The sequence below is a fragment of the Lampetra planeri genome, chromosome 43 (genome assembly GCF_965212315.1).
Source record: "Lampetra planeri chromosome 43, kcLamPlan1.2.h2, whole genome shotgun sequence".
Taxonomy (NCBI): Eukaryota; Metazoa; Chordata; class Hyperoartia; order Petromyzontiformes; family Petromyzontidae; genus Lampetra; species Lampetra planeri.
The window spans coordinates 3,437,752-3,458,095 of NC_136149.1; the positions used below are offsets into that span (position 1 = coordinate 3,437,752).

Sequence of the window (20,344 nt, forward strand, 5' to 3'; positions counted from 1 at the left end):
TCTAAATGGGACCTTGTTATAACATCCCCGCCGCTGCTGTAGCTACGGATGCCGCCGTTCCTACTTCACGTGGTCCGTTGATGAAGGGCACCGCTGGGAATCGAACACACGGCCGCCCTGTCGGAGGGGCCGGTTTAAGGGAAGATTCTCAGGGGAGCGAGCGTGGGGCGCGGTGATGATGGGGTGATGGTGTGGGGTCGGTTCCTGTACCCCTCTCCTGCCCACCCCTCTCCCCTGCCTCACGTCCCCCCCCCCCGCCGAATGTTCGGCTTGTTCTGCACTCGGAGTGGAGGGGGGGGTGGTCCTGTGTGAATCTGCGGGGCACAGATGGCGCGTGGACGATTCCTGGCCTTCCTCCGTGGGGAATGCCGCGCGCCGCTAGCGGGGGTAGCGGCTGGAGGCCCGCTAACCCGCGATTTTGTTCAGCGCGGGAATCTCCCAAATGCGGAGATCGCCGCCCACGCCGCCCGGCTTGGCCTTTGAAATGCTCGCTTTGGTTATTATTGTCCTGGTTTAACAAGCCGCGGTGCCGTGAAACCACCAAGTCAAAACTGAGATCTTTTTTTTTATTTTTCGCCAGGGAGCCGTTTCTCTCTGGCCCTCCCTCCCTGCCACCCGGCCTCTTTATACGCCGACTTGGCGTGTTTTTTTAGCCAGCCTCCTTTTAGACATTCACGTCAAGTCGCGTTACGTCCGCATGAAAAGCTCCAATGTTCCCGTTTAATAAACACGCGTACACGCACCACCACCACCACCACCCGGCGGTGTCGGCTCCTCCCTCGACCAGCGGGTCCCGCGGTCGGCACCGCTCCGCGTCAAATCGTCGGCGGCAAATGAACTGGAATGAGTTTGTTGCCCTTTGCCCGGCACCTCCGATTAGCACGGTTGGCTACGTCCGGTGCAAAAGAGGTTCAACCAAACAAGACAGTTTGGCCGCTCTGCTGACGAGCGTGGGATGATGTTTACCCGACCCCCGTGAACGAGACCACTTCGCCACAATCCCTCCGCCGGCGCTCAATCCCCCATCCCGGATGGATTTCAAGATCGCACCTTTAATCACTGAGCTATACAGTTCGACCTGGCCACAATTCATGGCTCAAGAAAGTGTGCTTATCCGTGTGGACATTTATAGCGGCCAAAAACCCTTAAAACGCGTGCTGTTGACTCTAAATGTGGAGGGAAAAACCGGAGGACCCGAAGAGAAATCCACGCGACCACGGAGAGAGAGAGACACGCAAACTCCAAATTATACAGCAGGCGTCAGGGTCGGGATCGAACCCACAACCTCCTGTATACCAGGCGAGGGAGTTAACATCTCACGACTGCGGTGCATTCAAGATCCCCCCACTCCCATGTACTCGCTCGCCTTTCCTCTCGGCTCACTCTGCTCTCCCTGCACACATCACAGCGCTCCAGCCATAGAGTCAATCGCCACTCAGTGGGAGTTCGCTCATTCTCCTCTGCTGCCCCTGTTGTCTAGAACCACCTTTCCCTGCCCCCCCCAGTCATCTGTACTGCCAACTCCCCCTGTTCAAATCTAGATCCGACGGCAACTTTAGATTTTTCCTGTCTGACGGGACTGCATCTCTACAAAATAAACATGCCCACTGTTTCCATGCAGCATCTTGAGATGCGTTTGCATTTATACACTGTCCTATATAAATCCAAACCGTGTGGTATTGCATTTTGATTTAAGGAAAAAAAACGCCACTTTTTTCTAATTTTTTTGCTGTGGATTTCACACCTGACGATGATTGCTTGTGTTGCAGTCGAAACGTCGTGATAATTTTATTGTTTTATATTTTTATTATTTTATTATTTCTGTTCTACGTGACTTGACCGGAAGAACCAAGCATATGTGTGGTATTGCTTGATATATTTGCCGTAAGCCGCGAGGCCGCGTGGCGACTAGCAAGATATCATGCTCTTAGTTTTTTTCGGTAAAGTCACGTAGGTAAAAAATGAAGTTAAAATTAATAAAAATAAAATAATAAAAATGACGACGTTTCGGAGGCAACACAAGTCTCCATCATCAGGTGGGACCGTCACAGCCAGATTTGCTGTATCAAGTGAGGTCGTGATTTTTATTATTTTACTTTTATTAATTTTAATTTCAATTTTTACCCAAGTGACTTTACCGAAAAAACTAAGAGTATGCATCCTTGCAGTCACGAAAGCTTCAAATCTAGAATTAGCATTATATCCATTGTTGCTCCACACTACGATGCCCTCGCTGCTCCCCCCTCCTTGACCTTACCCGCTCTTAACCAACCTGCCGAAGCTCGGGCCGAGCCCTTGGACATCTGTGAAAAGAGCTTTGTAGCTCATCGGATTCCTCCAGTCGATGGCCTTGGGAGAGCCCTCATCCAGCAGTGGATTGTCGAAGGGCTGTCTGTCTTGTCTGTCCACGTGCAGCCATTGCGTGCCTTGCGGCCCCCTCTCGTGGCCGCTGCGTGTAACGGCAACGTGACTGGCGATGGTTGCAGTGTTGCCAACAACCCGGCAAATTTATCGTCGGATATATGTTTTGCAACTTTACGCTTTGATGAGTTGGTAGCTGCTGCCTGGTTTCCCCCACGCGTGTGCGTGCTTGCCTGCGTGCGTGTGTGTGTGTGGAGCGGTAGTGCCTTGCGGCCCCCTCTCGTGGCACAGGTGGTGCATCAGCCAGTCATCTCGGTCATCTCGGTCAGTCGACCCGTGGCACCTGGGTCTGCCCCGTGACCTCCTGCCAGCGGGCGTTCGACACTTCACGTGGCCTCAGGGTGCACATGGCCTGGCACAAGCGTCGTGGTGACGTCACCGCCACTTAGTGGCGAATGGTGGTTGTTGTTGTTGTTGTTGGAGCGGTAGTGCAGCGGTCGGCTCGCTGTGCTGTGAAACCGCCGACCCCGAATTCGATTCCCTATCACGATCAACACCAGCGACTGTTATCTGAACCGGTCCTGGCCCTCCCTTAGATCTACTCTGCCTCAAATGAGTACCTGGTGCGGTGTGCAAACATCGCCGCTTGGGGAGACAAAGGCGGCCGGGCGTAGTGCCGGCCACACCACCCCCTCGTGTGCCGTTGCGGCCTTCATAGAGTGCCCCGACAGTCTGTTCAGGCTGTAACCGGGGGGGGGGGGATATTTGTATTTTGTGACTGTCGCACAGGACGTGAGCTGCAACGAGTTGGAGGTCCTGCCGCCCGAGATGGGGTCGCTCGTCCTCCTGCGAGAGCTGAACGTGCGGCGCAACCGGCTCACCTGCTTGCCGGACGGTACGCGCACCGCGGGGGCAGCTCGCCGCAGCTCACCGCGTCCCGCCATGCCCCGCAACGCCGGCCAGCGACGCCGGTTGTAATCTTGTGAAAAGCTGGCACGCTCCGTGCCGCTCCGTACCACTCCCTTACCCAATACCAGCTCATACTTCTGTTTGTGTCACCCAGAACCACCTTGCACCACCCTACACCACCCTGCACTACCCAGCCCAAATCCTGCACCACCCAGAAACACCTAGCCCCATCCTGCACCACCCAGCACCACTCAACATCCCCCAGCCCAATCCTGCACCACTCTGCAGCACGTAGCACCACCCAGCCCCATCCTGCACCACCCTGCGTCACCCAACATCACCCAGCACCTCCAGCACCACTCTCCGTTACCCAGGACCTCCCAGCATAACTCAGCAGGCAAGCAGCGCCACCTTTGCTCCGCCCGGCATGAAAACCCAAACCGCCGCCCGTGCCCCCTGTGCCCGTCCCCGCGCGCTTTGCAGAGCTGTCACGGCTGCCCCTCGTCTCGCTGGACTTTGCGTGCAACCGCGTGACGGAGATCCCGCTGTGCTACCGCCGGCTGCGCGGCCTGCAGGTCATCCAGCTGGACAACAACCCGCTGCGTCTGCCCCCCGCCCAGGTGCGTGTTCCTACCCCCCTCCTCCTCCCCCCCGGGGCATCGCTAGCTGGGCCCTTCTCCGCAGGAGCTGCCGCCGGTTGTAATGGAAAACGACAGCAACCGCCGTGAGCTGAAATCGTGGCTACTTGGTTGCTGTTCTTGTCATTAGCATTTAAACTAAACAATTTTTTGTTATTTTACCAGGTAAGGCCCCCACTGAGCTATATAGCTTCTTTTTCAGAAGCGACCTGTCCACAAATGATAGCTGAACTAAGTGACTTACCGCGTGGATATGTATAGCAGCCAAATACTCAAAACGCAAGTTGTTTCTAAATGTGGAGGGAAAAACCGGAGGACCCAGAGAAAAATCCACGGGAACACGCGGAGAACGTGCAAAGTCCAAATAAACAGGCGGGATCGAACCCACGAACTCCTGTATACCAGGTGAGGTAGTTAACATCTCAGCCACCGCGGCATCGACATGGGCTGTTACGCTTGCTTTCCCAGGAAAGGCTTGCCGAGTCACGCGACTCTTTCTCAGGAGGGTCCTGCCAAACTTTATTCCCACCAAGTAATTTGCGGGTAATTTAATGAAATTTGGCAAATTTGGACCGTGACGATTACAAACGTGGTTCTCGATTTACGGGCGTGGGCGGGGAGTCTAGCAGCGGCCATTTGGGATAAACCTGTCGTTTGGAGACGAGGGATTTTGCAAGGTTGGCGGGGGGGGGGGGGTGGCCTCCTGGGTTGCTCACCGCCGTGGCGGGGTGGGCGTGCGTGTGTCTTGGCATGTGCGGGGCCCGTGCAGGTGTGCGTCAAGGGCAAGGTGCACATCATGAAGTTCCTGACGGTGGAGGCGTGCCGCATCGAGGGCCGCTACGAGCCCTTCGAGACGCCCGAGCAGCTCAAACGCCCCATCCCCAAGCGTTTCGTGGACAGCTGGTGAGTGTCAAAAGACAAAGATCCCCGGATAATCTCAAGAGACTGTTGGGGCAAGTGCTGTGGTGTCAGCGAGCACCTATGAAGGCCGTCACGGCTCACGAGGGGCTGTGCGGGCAATATCCCACTCGGCCGCCTTTGTCTCCGCAGTGGCGATGATTTCACACACCGCACCAGGTACGCATTTGTGGCTGAGTCGACCTAGGGGAGGCCCAGGACCGATTCAGATAATCGTCACGTGTTGGCCATGAGCGGACATCGAACTCGGGTTACCGTGTTTGTACCGCAGCGCGCTGACCACTACACTACTGGCTCCCCACTGTACCATAAAAGGAGCTCGTGAAAGACACTCGTTTAAGGCCGAATCGACCTAGGGGAGGCGCAAGACACGTTCAAATATGTCCCCCCTGCACCAATCGATTTTGCTGTTGTTGTTTTGTCCGCGCGACGTGTGTGTGTGTGTGCGCGCGTGTGTGTGCGCGCGTGTGTGCTCGCATGTGTGTGCTCGCGTGTGTGTGCTCGCGTGTGTGTGTGCGCGTGTGTGTGTGCTCGCGTGTGTGTGTGCTCGCGTGTGTGTGTGCTCGCGTGTGTGTGCTCGCGTGTGTGTGCTCGCGTGTGTGTGCGCGCATGTGTGTGTGTGCTCGCGTGTGTGTGTGCTCGCGTGTGTGTGTGCTCGCGTGTGTGTGTGCTCGCGTGTGTGTGTGCTCGCGTGTGTGTGTGCGCGTGTGTTCCTGCGTCCCACCAACTCAGCGTGGAGGATTCAGTTCGCGAGCGCAGCTGGAGGCCAGATTCGGGCATCGTGAGCGACAGCGGCGACAAGAGGTTTGAGGTGAGCGTCCATTCGTCACCGACCCGGCGTTTTTGTTTTACGAGGTGACCGCCCCCCCCTCCCTCCCGCGTAGGTCAGTCGGGGCCCTTTCGGGAAAAATAAACCCCCCCCCCCACTCCCGGCGGCTGGCCAGCGATGACAAATATTGGGGTGCGGCGCTGGCCCGCTGCTGATGCCGGCTTCTTACGTAACGTCTGTCCTGTCGTCGTTGTCGTCGTTGTCGACATTGTCATCGTCACCGTCGTCATGATAGTCGGCTTTATTTCACGCGGTAATGACCACCATGCGCCCGCAGGTGGTCATAGGGTCGCAGGCTTTACGTGGTGGGCAGTAGAGGGCGGTGCAGCGAAATCCATTGTTGTGCTGTTCTTCTGTGCTCCCACATTTACTTTCCGCCTTCGCCGACAATGTCAAAAAACGCCCCCGCAGCCCGCGCGGAGTGGGGGGGGGGGGGGCACTGGTCCAGCAGTGGATTGACAAAGTGGCTGTAGATACGCGCAGTAGCCCACCGAGGCCTCGATTCTCTTTTACATGGGTGACCTGCGTCAAACAACATCAACCACCATTCGCCACTAAGTGGCGGTGACATTACCATTGCGCTTGTGCCAGGCTTATTTGCACGTTAAGGCCACGTGAAGTGTCGGAACGCCCGCTGGCAGAAGGTCACGGGACAGACCCAGCAGGCGCCATGGCTCGACTGACTGAGACGACTGGCCCCCCGATGCACCACCTGTGCCCCCTACCGTGCAGAAAAATTTTAATATCTCGCGTCAAAACAGTTGGGGGGGGTTTAACAGGCACACTCATGCCATATGGGCTCGGTGCGGTTTTTCCCGCGTGCGTGCGTCCGCTGGCGCCACAGACCGAGGAGGAGCCGTGTGCGGAGTCGCCGAAGAAGTCGGCCACCTCCGATCCGGCGCCGGCATCGCCGCCCCCCCCCTGCTCCTCCTCAGTGGTGGTGGAGGAGGAGGAGAAGCAGCCGCCCCTGGTGAACGGTTCGGCTCCCGGTAAGGTCCGCGCCGATGCTTTCACCAACTCCCGCGATCCGTCGTCGGGTCTGCTTGGGGGACCGCTGCAGCGCTTCGTGTTGAGCCATGATATGCTCTCCCAGAAGGCCGTTGGGCACGTTTTGAGACGGATGCATGGAGACGCATCGTTTGTCTCATCTACTTTGTTGTTCATTTTCTCCACAGCTACGCCCGTGATTGTTATCTGATCAAATCGATGTCACTCGGGAACCCTCCAGCACGCTACAGGCGTTAAACAACGCACCAATTGTTGTTTATCTCAGCGGTGAGGAACAATCCTCGCAACTGCATTTAGCAACACGTCATCGGAGTTGACGTAGTTGACATGTTGCATTCCGTTAAAGAAGATAATCAGAAGGTTATTTGGCACCGAGTAAAACCCAAAGAGCTAAGGAGCTCTGTTTTTGGCGGCGACTCGGCTGGCAGACGACATCGGAGCATTCCACAATTGCGGATTTAAAAACAACAACGTAATAATATCTCAGTAGTGTCGTTTCATTGAGGACCAAGACGGCAGGGTGGTGGACGCCAAGAGACGAAGCGCTTCGGAGTGGCCACATCGAACGCTTTTCTAGCCAGAGCTGCGCGCAGAAATCCGGGAACCGTCGACGGGCAATCGAAGACTCGCGCGTCGCGACTCACAGGACGTGCGTTGTTTTTTTTCTTGACAGGCGCACGCCACGAACACGACGCAGCAAGCGCTCGCGAGGCCGCCGGGGTGCCGGTCAAGGAGCCAATGTCTGCCGCTCTCCCAGGCCACGTCGCGGTGCGTCCCCTCCTGAAGCGAATCATCTCGCTCGCTTTCAACAAAACCGGCGAAAGCGAGCAACGTCACGGCGACGGGGCGCCGTTTGCGGGGCCCGGTTGTCGTGGCCGTGTGTATGCACCTGTGTTGAACTTCTTTTCTGTGCTGTACGTATGTTGAACGTGTGTTGTGCTGCACGTGTGTTGTGCTGCACGTGTGTTGTGCTGCACGTGTGTTGTGCTGCACGTGTGTTGTGCTGCACGTGTGTTGTGCTGCACGTGTGTTGTGCTGCACGTGTGTTGTGCTGCACGTGTGTTGAAGTTGTTTCTGTTGCACCGTAACGTAGCCAACCGTGCTAATCGGAGGTGCGGGGGGAAAGGACAACAAACTAAACACAGTTTAACACACAGGCTTTGGCGACCAATATCATCCATAATACAGGTTTTTTTAGTTAGATCGCGTAAATATATAAATGTGTCATTAAACCCGCCACCACCCGACACAGCAAATTTACGCGACAAACCTTACTAATTGGCTGTGTTGGGTGGTGGCGTGTTTAACGACACATTTATATGTTTACGCGATGTAACCCAAACAAACTTGTATTATGGAAAACTAAACACAACAAGAAATTAGTTTTAAAGCTATTTTTTTAAGTGATGCCTCCTTTAGGGAGCGTTAGTGCAGCGGTTAATGCGCCACGCTACGAACCCTGCGACCCAGAGTTCGATTCCCGGTCATGGGCCTCTCCTAGGTCGACTCGGCCTCAAATGAGTGCCTGGTGCGGTGTGTAAACATCGCCACTGGGGAGACAAAAGCTGCCGGGGCATGGCGCTGACCACCCTCCACATCGTGTGCCGTGGCGGCCTTCATCGGTGCAGCTCGCTAGCAGCACTTGCCCCAACAGTTTGTTGAGGCTACTCGGGGGATATTTGTCTGACGTCTCCTGTCTGCTTGCAGGGCAGGACGGAGGCCACGTTGAACTCGCGCGAGCCGCCCGCCATGGAGCCCCACCGGTGAGCGTTTTGTAAATCCCTTAACGGCAGCGTGAAATGTTCGCGGACGAGAGGGGGGGGAAGATCGGCGTGGACGCAAGCGCTGTGGCGTGCCACGGTTTGAGCCGTAGAGATGGCCGTGGTTTTTGGTTGTGGGTTTCGTGGAGCCAGTAGTTGGGGGGGGTGGAGACTGTGCGTGCGGGCGCCAGGCCTCGTCTTGTGACCTGTGACACAAAGGAGTTCGCTTGCTCTCTCCCGCGTACAGCTGGATGAATAACGACTTGTACGTCTGCGCGCAAGAGTTTGGTTAGAGATGGCTTTCGGTGCGCGTGCACGGCAGACTGCTTTGTCTGACTTGTTTTGGCAGTGGCGGCTGAGCGGAAGGAGGAGGGTGTGAGCGAGCGCGCGCGTGTGGCACGTGTGTGGCACGTGTGTGGCGCGTGTATGGCACGTGCATGGCTCTGTGTCTTGTCCCAGCGACCGGACTTCGATTCCCGCTCATGGCCGACACCAAAGACGATTTATCTGAATCGGCGCTGGGCCTCCCCTCGGTCGACTCAGCCTCAAATGAGCACCTGGTGCGACGTGTGAACATAGCCACTCGGGAGACAAAGGTGGCCAGGCGTGGTGTCGGCTAACCACACCCCCTCGTGTGCCGTCCCGGCCTTTATAGGTGCCCGCTAACCTCTACAGTTTGTTGAGGCTGTACGGGGGGGGGGGTGGGGTTCTTTGTCTTTGTCCCAGGAGCGGCGCTGTGCAGTGGGAAGGGGCGTCGAGCGGAGAGCAGGGCAGCGCGGACGCGCACAGGAAACTCGCGAAGATGGACTCCATCCCCGAGGGGGAGCCGCAGGCCGGCGGGGACAACGGAGGAGACCGGTACGCCGCCACACCAACGCTGCCGTGGTCGTCGTCGATGACAACGCCCATCGCCGCCACCGTCACGATTGTCACCGTGGAACGTGGCGGCGTGCTCGTTAAGCACGGTCGATTGAGTCGGAGTGTCTGTCTGACGGCACCGTTTGCGCTCCCCCGCCCGCAGCGCAAGTCCATCGTCTCAGCACGCCATGGCGGCCGGACAGGGAGGGGCGTCCGGCACCGCCGCGGCAAGCAAGTGAGCGACACACCCGCCAGACACGGCAGCACTCGCCGAGCACATGACCACAAGGCACATCCACGACCACGTAGCCACACTCCCGGCACGACCTCACACCCCTTGCATAACCACACACTCCCGGCACAACTACACACTCCTGGCACAACCACACACTCCCGGCACGACCTCACACCCCTTGCATAACCACACACTCCCGGCACAACTACACACTCCTGGCACAACCACACACTCCCGGCACGACCTCACACCCCTTGCATAACCGCACACTCCCGGCACAACTACACACTCCTGGCATAACCACACACTCCCGGCACGACCGCACACTCCTGGCACGATCACACAGACGGGGGTTCGGGGGTTAGGTGGGAGCGTGCTGGAAGGGAATTGGAGATAAATGGGAAGCGGTGAGAAGGGGAGAGGTCTCACGGAGGATCTTGAGGAGGGCGAGCGCGATCTTGACGTTTGATCCACGATCACGTCGTGGGCTTCTGACGTGTGCCGTTCCTCTCTTGCAGTGGTCCTTCAGGAGCACGAGCCTCCTCGTCCTCACCACCAGCACAGGTGAGGCTTCCCACATTAACCCACTCGTGGTGTCAGCCGACCTCCTTCTCGCCTTCATGCCGAGTACACTCGACTCCTGACGGCTCGCAATCTGACCGTACGTCACCTGTGCCCTGGCCGTTAGACCGGGTGAGTAGTTGCTCACCCGCGGAGAGCGTCCGCTGCCCTCGTTGGCGAGCGGTCGTGCCGTCCCGGTCAGATTATCGACCGCGATACAACCGCTTGGCGACCACGATGTGCCCGCTTTGTGACGGTGAATGTGATCGCTTTGTGACCGCGCTGTGACTGCGTGTCGCACCCGCAGGAGCGTGCGGCAAGTCACGGTGGCGACTGGCATCCGTTTGGCCTCAAGCCTCGCTCAGGTAGGGCTCCGGGTCGCTCGCAGTTCATACGTCGCGCGTATGAACTCGTACGGCGCGCGCGCGCTTCACCGGCGTTCACGCGCGTCCACGCACCGCGGCTTGAGTTCATCGGTGTGCCCTGTGCTTGTGTATTGTGCCGACTAAAGCAAACGTCGAGGTGTTGTGGTTACTAACAGTGTTTAAATGTCTCCATTTCACACGCACTTAAACACTGTGACCGCAAAACTCTTGTTTCGCCACCAATCACGTAAAAATCCTCACGCCGCCATCTTTATCATCTTACCCTTTGATCCGTGTCTTGCATGCCCCCTGAACTGAAATTCCATCGGAACTCGAACAATGAATTTCGACACTTTTTCAACCTGATCCTTTGAATCCATCCAAGTACACTTAACAAAACTCCATCTGTGTTCGCACTCTGAACTTGTACCTTCCCTTCACCATTCTCTTATAAATGATGCACTTCACTCCTGTGCTGGGATCTGCAACCATTTTTCAATATCGGTCACCTTATCCCTGAAACACACAACGTCTACACACGCGTGCGTGATTTTGCGTGCTTCCGTCTTGCTTTGGTTTGGCCTGCCCTGCCTTCTGCTGCCCTAACCCTGCCCTGCCTTGCATGCCCCCCCCCTCACCTCGAACTCTCCCCGGCTGCCCGCTCGCTCGCTTGCTCGCTCGCTCGCCCACTCCTAAAATCAGCCGCTGCGCCACCGCCCGCTAGCGCACCGCCACAGCCACCAGCAGCGCCATGCCCCGCCGTTGCAGCCGCCGCCGCACGCGTGAACGGCCACGGAAACCCGCGGCGCCCCCCCCCCGCCACAGAGGCAGCAGAATGGCGCCGAGGGGGGAGCCCCCCGTCCTTCCCCCGCCACCCCGACCGGCGACTCTCAGGGTAGGTGGTTTTGGGGGGTGGGGGGGGGGATGGCTACCGTCCGGAGCGACCGAAGCGGAATCCGTTTTGACCGGCGCCGGGGAGAGATTAGCGGTGCTCGGGCGGTGCTGGCACGCTCGTCGACGGTGATCAAAAACCGCGTGTTCCCAGCTGCTCCACCGCCACCCCCCTGCTTCCCCCGTTGCCAATAATGGCACGCGAGGTTCTGCCGTGTGGATTCGCCACCCTATAACGCTCCGTGTCTTTCCCCCACCGGCACCTCCGATTATCACGGTTGGCTACGTATGCTGCGAAAGAAGTTCAACGTCCAGTACGTATGCACGGCGCATGTGTCTAGCAGAGCTCGTCAAGTGCTGGATGTGCATTGTGTTGGTTATTGTTTTTTTAAGTTGTGGGCATGCGACGACGCATTGATTCATTCATTGGTACTTCATTCATTTAATACCGCGGTGTTCATAGTTGCCCTTGCACTTACTCGGAGGCGCTGTATGTGTTAAAAATGAATGTGATGTGTAAGACGGCCAAATTGTTACATGCCTGTTAAATGTAATCGGTTTCATTAATTACGTGGGATAACACTCAAAATCTCCACACAGTTCGATTCAATCCGCAGATCGATTCAATCCACAGCATAAATTAAATCCACAGATGGATACAATCCGTTGACTCGTCTTGTTCACAGCGTTCAGCCTGCAAAAGGGCCGGCTGCATCCGCTGTTACCGGAGAACCCCAACTTCACTGTGCGGAGGAAGATGGAGCAGATGAAGGAGGAGATCAAACTCATCGAGCAGCTGAGGGAGGTGAGGCATAGGTGGGGGTGGGGGGGGGTGTGCTAGGGACAAAGACAACGGACCCCTGTATAGCCTCAACAGACTGTCGGGGCAAGTGCTGTTAGCGGGCACCTCTGAAGGCCGACACGGCACACGAGGAGGTGGGTGGCCAGCACCACGCCCGGCCGCCCTCCTCTTCCCAGTGGAGGCGGTTTTACACACCTCACCAGGTACTCGCTTGAGGCTGAGTCGACCTAGGGGAGGAGGCCCAGGACCGGTTCAGATATATAATCGTCACTGGGGTTGGTCGTGAGCGGGAATCGAACGACACTACCGCTCCCCACAACCATGCCTATCACTGGGCCAGCGACACACATCCAATAACAGACGTATTGTCGTACCCATGCACACATCAAAGAAGTCTGCTAGAAATGACCTGCGAGAAATGTTTTTTTTACGAGACATTACAGTTGTTTGTTCGCATTCATTCGGCAATGGAAGTGGATATCCTCGTTTCTTGCCGCGGTGCGTTTCGTGCCGGCGCCTTGCGTCGCGTCACGCGCTGTGCCGGTTGCCGTCGCAAGCCGTCGCGTCCCTGCCGCTCACGCCGTTGCGTGCGCGCCCCCACGGTGCCGTGTGCGCAGAACATCGAGTCGCGGCTGAACCGGTGCCTCCCCCTCGACATGGGCTCGGCGCTCATGGACGGGGTGATGCTGTGCAACCTCGCCAATCACGTCCGCCCGCGCTCCGTGCCCATCATCTACGAGCCGTCCCCCGCCGTGGTGCGTGCCCCCCCCCCCGCCGCTCCCCCCCCCCCCCCCCCATCGACACCACCCCACCCCCACACCAGGGCCGCTCGACCGTATTTCCCGGTGGATCTCGTAACGTCTAAAATAAATTACTCTTCTTGTTTTTTTGGTTGCCGACCCCTGGGCTTGGTCAATGGGAAGGCTTGCGAGGCCCTCGATGCTCCGAAACCAGCTGACGTCCAAGAGCCTGTTGTCATATTCTGATCGTCTCTCTGTGGTGATTTTTTGTTTGTGTGTTTTTTTTGTAGCCGCAACTCTCGATGACTAAGTGCAGAAAAAACGTGGAGAGTTTCCTGAACGCCTGTAAAAGGATTGGAGTTCCCAAGGTAACGTTGCGAACGGGTGGCGGCCTTGAACGAAGCAGTGGGTTTACTGTCACGTTTTATACTTTTTGTACTCTCAGACCGTCGTCAAAGGCCATAATAAATACAAAGTCGCCGCTTGTATAAACAAACTCAACATGTGCCGCTGCTGTTATGGGTAATACTACGATACGTAATTTGCTTTCGTGTCGCCACGTGAAAATGATGTTTTTAGTCCATCACCCTTCCTTGGAGCTTACGGGAGACTTAATTCTTTCCAGCAGCGTTTGTTGATGCCTGTAAACTCAGGACCAGTTTCGACCTTCTCAAGCCACGTCGGCAGTTTTGTCCTGGCAAATGCTGCCGCATTTTGAGATGTCGGCAGCAGCGCGACATGGTGAAGCATGCTATCGTGGGTCAAGGGTAACAAAAGTTAGTGGGAGCAGTGTGAGGCTTACAATGTATTCCAGATGCATGCTCCTTCCCAGTTTGACTCGTTTTCGGCAGCGGTTTATAATCCATCGCCGTCATTGTTCTGCCCAAAAAAGAACGATTCTGAAACCCGACAGGGACCGGCGTGACATTTCGTACGGCGTGTTTTGTCTTCGGGCGACCGCTTTGTTCAATGTGCCAAGCAGAGTCTGCGTCAGCGCTAGCTCCTAACGCCACCGCGGCGTTTCGACGCCGTTATTCGTCTAACGAGCTTCTACGAGGAGCGGCTTGGCAGTCTCCGTCGCGCTCCGAGCGTTGCACATGTTACTAATAAATGTGTTTTTGTTTTTTCTGTCTCGTCCCTGCCCCCCGCCGCTCCCCCCACCCCATCTTTGCGACCCCTCTAATTTAATTGAATGCCGAACTCATTCAATTGTCTTTTCCCTCAATGCATGATGTTAACCACCACCCCCGGGTGTCCCTTCCTTTCCGTTCGAGCCTGCGGTACTCCTCCCTCCCCCTTTGTAATCCTCTCACTCCCTCCGTTGGTCTTTTGTTTCACCAAACTTTCCGTGTTTGGGACCCGAATCTCGTCGCCCTCTCCCTCCCCCCCCCACCTACATGCCTCCCATCGTGCACTCCGGCTGCCCTGTCCCACCCCGAACGCACCCCCCCCTCCCCCCACCACCCCCCCCCCTCCTCCCACCCCCCCCCCCCCCACCGCGTGTGTGCAGTCGGCGCTGTGCTCGCCATACGAGGTGACGCAGGGGAACCTGTCGGCCATACACGTGACCGTGTCGGCGCTGCTCGAGCAGGCCGAGCCGCGGCCCCTGGGCGCCGACGCGGACGCGGCCCTCGCGGCCATCCCTCTGATGGGCCGCCGGCCCGTGCACGAACTTGTCGGCTTTTGTCTCTTCTACCTCCTCGCCATGCTGATGCTGCTCTACGCACTGCACGGGGTCTCCCTGTTCTAGCGCCGATACGTCCGCTCGCGCGCCGTCGGGGGTGCTTGACCGCGGTCGGAGGTCCCCCCGTGCCCCCCCCGCTCTCGAGGGCCCCACGAGAGGCAGGTCCAGGGCCCTCGTCACGACGGAGACGAACCCCGACTGCTGCCCCTGGAGGAGGCCGCGGGCAGTCGTCGCGCGACCCGATGACACGCTCCGTTGGAGCCCCGTGACTCTGCCGCTTTGGCGAACGCTCGCGCGTGATTGGCTGCGCTCCCCCCCCCCCCCCCCACTCGATGTTTCAGCTGCGCCACCGGCTCCAGCCGTGCGGGCTGGGTCGGTTCGTCGCGTTCGCACCCCCCAGGGCTTTTCACCCTCCCGTCATTGTGCTGCACATCTCTGTGTCCGCTGTCCTCTTCCTCCTCCTCCTCGTCCAATCATCTTCCTCCTTCTCTGCTTGTTGGTCGTCTTCTGCCAAAGTTTTCTAAACGCATCGCGCAATAAATGATGCCCATATTTATTTATAGACAAGCATGGTGTACATGTTATAAAGTGCTTTGTGTAATTTCCCATCACCGTAAACATCGTATTTAATATCGTGTACAGTAATGTTTCCCTCCCCCCCCACCCCTTTCACTTTATTCCATTCAAGTTGTATTGTTGTTTTTGTTACATTATTTATAGTTAACTATAATCGTATGCCAAGCATGCATTATATACGCTACTCTGTTCTGCTTTTGTACAGTGACTCACCGTTTTGTTTCGGCTTCACAGTCTTTATTTAAAGTTAACACACTACTAATTTCACTTTGGCGTGACGCATCCTGTCTGACTTTGGGTTACCATCATCCCCCCCTCCCCATGTCCACTCCCGTGCCCGCTTGTCCTCCAAGCATACTCGTGTTGCTCCCCGTATCGTTCTCCCCACGTGTCCCCACGTGCCGCATCTCTTCCCGTTTCCGCCCTCCGCACCAACCCCCCTTCCACGTACCTCCTTAGTGAAGCGCCTGACACCCCTTAGTCCTCCCGTTTCCCCGCTGTCCGCCCGTCGTTGCGTGCACATAGCCATTCCAAGCTTTACACTTAGCATTTACGATTAATCAAAAAACAATGACGAGGACTCGCAAAGCAAAGAGACAAAATGAGCGAAAGCTGACCTGACTTTCGCCGAAAAGCAGCCGCTTCTCCTACGTGGCTGCCCCACGTGGTGGGGAGAGAGGGGGAGGGGAGGGGGTGCTTTCACATTCCCCCTCTCACTCGGCGGATGAGACGGTGTGTTCACGGCCGGAGAGCGGTGCCTTCCTCGCCGCCGCTGCCGCCTCTCACCCCCTTGCCCGTTCGTCTCCACGCGGTCGACCTCCGTTAGGACACAGAGCCCAACTTTTGACGTCTTGCGTGCTGTATACGTGCGTTGAACTTCTTTCGCACCGTACGTAGCCGGCCGCGCTAATCGGAGGTGCGGGGTGGGGGGGAAGGACAACAAACTGAACACAAAAAGCAGTTGTGAAGAAATTCGTTTTCAGGCGAGATTTAAAAGTGATGGTCCGTTGTGTTTTTCTTAATTCACTAAAGGCTCGCCCGTGCCTACTTAAATGTTAGCTCTCGCACGAGTTATTGTTTCTTTTTTTAAAAGCACTACTACAGTAGAATTCTGCAGCCATAGTTGTGAAACTATCTCAGTGGAACTCCGCCATGCCTCTCCTTGTTGCCAAAAAACACCTCGCACGCTCCCTAAGTGGCTTCCTTCCATGGCCACTCGCCCACTTTTCACGCCCTTTAACCTCGGGGGAGGTCAAAGCCTGAGAGCGCGGATCTCTCCATCAAACGCAGCTCTCACCGGGCCGTACTTTCTCCCCGGTGTTACCTCCATTCAGCGCTTTCCTGGAAAAGTTGGACCTCGCGTCGAGCTGGGGAACGCTCGCCGCTCGTGGCCACAGCGGCTTGCAGCGGAGGCGGCAGCGCTGAGCCGCGCGCCTTCCGCGTTCATGAAGTCGTGCCCCCTGGGAAAATTTGGGGGACTTGGTTAACACCGCACAACTCGTCGCACGGTTTCTCCTCTCCGTACAAGAGACCGAGTAGCAAGTCCTGGGTTGTGCGAGACTCGGCGTAGGCGACCTTGGATAAGTGCTGGTTACAGGTTGGCTTCGGAGCGGTTCTGCTAACTTTAAATGCTTTGGTTGTCGGGAGTAAAAAAAAAAAAACGCTAAGAGTGGCCGAGTGGTCAATGTGGAAGCGGCCGTGCACGAGGCGTCACTACAAGCGCCTGTTCTTGCTGCTGTGGCCCTCTGCGGTCGGCTGATCCGCTCTTTCTATATGCAACGTGCTCCTCTTCGCACCTTAACGCGGATATGAATGTAGGGCACCTTAAAGAGGCCCTCTCTTGATGTCCACCGTGCAATCGACGTACATTTTCCCAACGGAGGGGGGTGTGTGTGGGGGTGGGTTTGGGCTAAGGTTTCCCGACCGCTTGTGAAGATGGGATATTGCTCGCGATGTAACGCAGCGTGACGCTGGTGTGTGGGTGGCTGTCGGTGCGACGGGAACCGTCGATGCATTGTCCCCCCCACCCCCCCCCCCGAGTCCTGACTGAGCCTGTGGCCGTTGTTTTGAACCCAGAAACCCTTTGTGCAGAGATCAAAAGTGGGAAGTGTTGCAATGTCAGCGAAATACAATCGCGTGCGGCGCAGCGGAGAGCGATCCAGCCGCGCCGACGCTCTGAGATCGCTTTCACGCTTGCGCCCTGAAAATGATGCCTTTTCCTGCTCCACTGCTTGAGTGTTGCTTTGCTTTGGTACGCTTGAGACCAGCGACTAACAGAACGGAGAGGGACCTGCGTTTTAAAAAGATCACCTTTCACCGCCCCCGACGGACGGCCCCCATGGTGGTGCTGCCCTATCCGCAGATCCGAATTGCGGTGGCTCGGAGCTGACCCTGCCGAGAGCACGCGACCGTTTGTACGTATGTGTGTATGTTGAACTTCTTTCGCACAGTACATAGCCCACCGTGCTAATCGGAGGTGTGGGGGTAAAGGACAATAAACTAAGCACAATATGCAGTTCTAAAGAAATAAGTTATCGATCTAGACGATTTCAAAGTGCATCGCTCCAGTGGCTTTCTAATATCGGAAGGAAGAGCGTTCCAGACGGCCGGAGAAGCGCAGCTGAAAGCGCGCGATTGCGGTGCCCGTCTTTGTTCGATAGCCAAAAGCTGTAAGTAGAGCACCTGCGACCCCTTGCGATCGCTGCACTGGCACCCACAGTGACGCATGGTTCGCTGTGATCGCCCCGGTGTGTTGTACATCTACAGCGCTCCTCGGGTCCACTGCGACACCACCGCTCCCCTTTCGCGGCCTTTAAAACACAGGTCGCTCCTTGCGCCCGCTGCGCTTTGTCCGATCGCATGGCTAACCTTCGGTGTGCGTGCACGCTCTGGTACAAGTGCAGTAATATTTCTCCCCGATTTTTTTTGGTTCATTCTAATTGTCATTTACTATAAATAGTGCAAACAAGGTTCCACTGGCCCGGGGGAATTATGCTCCGAATTTGGCGCTTCCATGCGTTTGTTTTACTGGGAAGAGCATTCTCAAGGGTTGCGCTGCAGCGCCTCGCTTTCACTGCCTCGCGCCGCGCCCTTCGACGCCCGCGCGTCAAAAAAAAAGACCGCGTGCGTTGCCGCCGTGCGAACACAGAAACCGAGAAGTGAACAACAACAGAGTGAAAAGTCTGTTGCGGTAAAAAAAGAAAACGCCAACCAGACCCTCACCTTGCCCCTAACCCAAATCAAACCAACCCACCAAATTCTAGCCCTTCTATAACCAATATCCGTAACTCCATCTTTGGCACAACGTTTTGTTCACTTTCGATGTAGGGTGTTACCACGAGCATAATTCTACCCGTGGAGCCACCTGTTTGCCGGTCGCCGTGATTAAAAGCATGTTCCTCGTTAACATGGCCCCGTGTCCGTGATGCCCCCCCCTCCTCCTCCCGATCCCTCCCTGCATGTGACCTTCCCTCCATCACGGCCAGGAGCGCCTCTGCCTACCGCATGACATTCTGGAAGAGAAGGGCCTGGCCAAGGTGGGCCTCACGGTGCAGACCCTGCTGGAGATGGCCCACGCTCGCTAGCTCCCCCCCGGTGATCGGGCAAAGCGGTGGCCAAACTCCAGCAGAGGAGAGGTCCTCCCGTGGGTCCGCCCGTGCGATCCTCACCTCGCGGTGTGAAGGCACGAGAGAAGGGCCGTCGGCCAAGACGATGGGCGGCTTTCTCGACCGTGGTCCTCCCCGTGCCTGCGGTGTTCACCTGTCATCCCATTTTCTGCACTAGTCGCCTTGTTTCCATCGTCTTGTCTGGACCCTCTTGCCCCCCCGCCGCCCCCTCCCGTCGCTTGTCTCTGGAGTCTTTCCCTGCCGGTGCCCTCCTCCCCGCGCCCGGCTTCTTGAACCCACGAAGCGGCCTCGAATAACACGCGCGTGACTTTCCTCTTGAGCGCCCGTGTCATGTCACGCCACAGATTCCGTCGGTTGATTTCATACTTGGCAGGCACGAGCAGTTATTTCCGTGTGCATTATTTGAATCAAAACTGCTCCTGCATCTGCTTCGCACCCAAGGCGGGATTTTTGTTGTTGTTGCAAGGACGCGTGCTCGTGGATTAAGGAAAACATGCGTGCGTGTATGTTTGTGTGTGGTTTGTGTACCTAACAGCAGTCAGTCGGAGCGGTGAATATGTCCGCTATGCAAGTATGCCAAGCTTTGTGTGCGCTGTTCACAACAGTCTTCGTGTCACTTATTTCACCGTCATTTCAAACATTCCACCTCCTCGCTCGACTTCCCTTTTCATGAACACATTTTCCATCTCCATCCCAACTCGAGCTGAACCTAATCTATAAGATGTAACAACGAGTCTGACAGTGTGTCTATTGCTTATTTTGTATGTATCGCTGTGCTCACATTAAGAGCAAATCTGTAAGTGATAAGTAATGCAGATCTTGTATCAGATGTTAGTGCTCAAGTTTTTTTTTATAATCCCAATCGAGAAGTGTTCCTCCCCCCCCCCCTTAAAGCACACACGTGGTTAAAAAGAAGCATTTACCTCCGCATGCGAAGTCGTGGCGCGAATTACACTGGTCAACACACTTTTTCTGGCATAAGATATTCCAACTGTTTTAAGGTCATTTTGGGGTGCTGATTCCAAATCTGGCATCAGTTTTGTCTATCACATCAGGTTTTGAGATATCAAATGTTGCATTTTCAATCAAAACTGCAGAAGAAAAATATTAAATAAATGTGGATATCTACATAAAATTATATTATAAACACACTATCCTAAAAATACAGCACCATATTTTAACACTAAAGCAGTCACTGACTCGCAACAACTTGCAATCATAAGTGACAGAGTTAATTTCGGGTAAAATCAATGAAAATGTGGTATGCCGATAGCATAAAAATGAGATGTGATAGAGCAAATCTGAGATCAGATTTGGAATCAGCACCCTGAAATTAGTCTAACACAGCTGCAAAAGTCCAGGCCAGAAAAAAATGTTTTTTTTGTTGACCAGTGTTATCAACTCTCATGGCACAAAACACAAAAAGCCCAACTGTGGGAAGGCGTCTGCAAGAACCGAGTGGAGGGAACTTATGGTGTAAACTTTGGGATCTTTTTTCCCCATCGCAGAGATAATCGTCTCCCTTGGGGGGGGAAATCTGTCGTTCTTTCGGTTTTCGTCAATCGACAGTAACGATATCAGCA

At 55.9% G+C, this 20,344-nt stretch overlaps 1 protein-coding gene across 1 annotated transcript in view; it reads left to right on the forward strand.

Annotated features, from left to right (window-relative positions):
* The window catches only part of LOC144732598 (leucine-rich repeat and calponin homology domain-containing protein 1-like), a 57,519-nt gene extending 37,175 nt beyond the window's left edge, over nucleotides 1-20,344 (forward strand). The window contains 17 exon segments of the mRNA XM_078614066.1: nucleotides 3,151-3,256; nucleotides 3,754-3,890; nucleotides 4,678-4,811; nucleotides 5,559-5,637; nucleotides 6,500-6,644; nucleotides 7,337-7,431; nucleotides 8,371-8,426; nucleotides 9,150-9,281; nucleotides 9,445-9,516; nucleotides 10,035-10,080; nucleotides 10,385-10,442; nucleotides 11,145-11,251; nucleotides 11,253-11,337; nucleotides 12,020-12,138; nucleotides 12,753-12,890; nucleotides 13,166-13,243; nucleotides 14,386-20,344. Of these exon segments, the coding sequence (XP_078470192.1) occupies nucleotides 3,151-3,256; nucleotides 3,754-3,890; nucleotides 4,678-4,811; nucleotides 5,559-5,637; nucleotides 6,500-6,644; nucleotides 7,337-7,431; nucleotides 8,371-8,426; nucleotides 9,150-9,281; nucleotides 9,445-9,516; nucleotides 10,035-10,080; nucleotides 10,385-10,442; nucleotides 11,145-11,251; nucleotides 11,253-11,337; nucleotides 12,020-12,138; nucleotides 12,753-12,890; nucleotides 13,166-13,243; nucleotides 14,386-14,625 (1,827 nt within the window). The 3' untranslated portion in view covers nucleotides 14,626-20,344.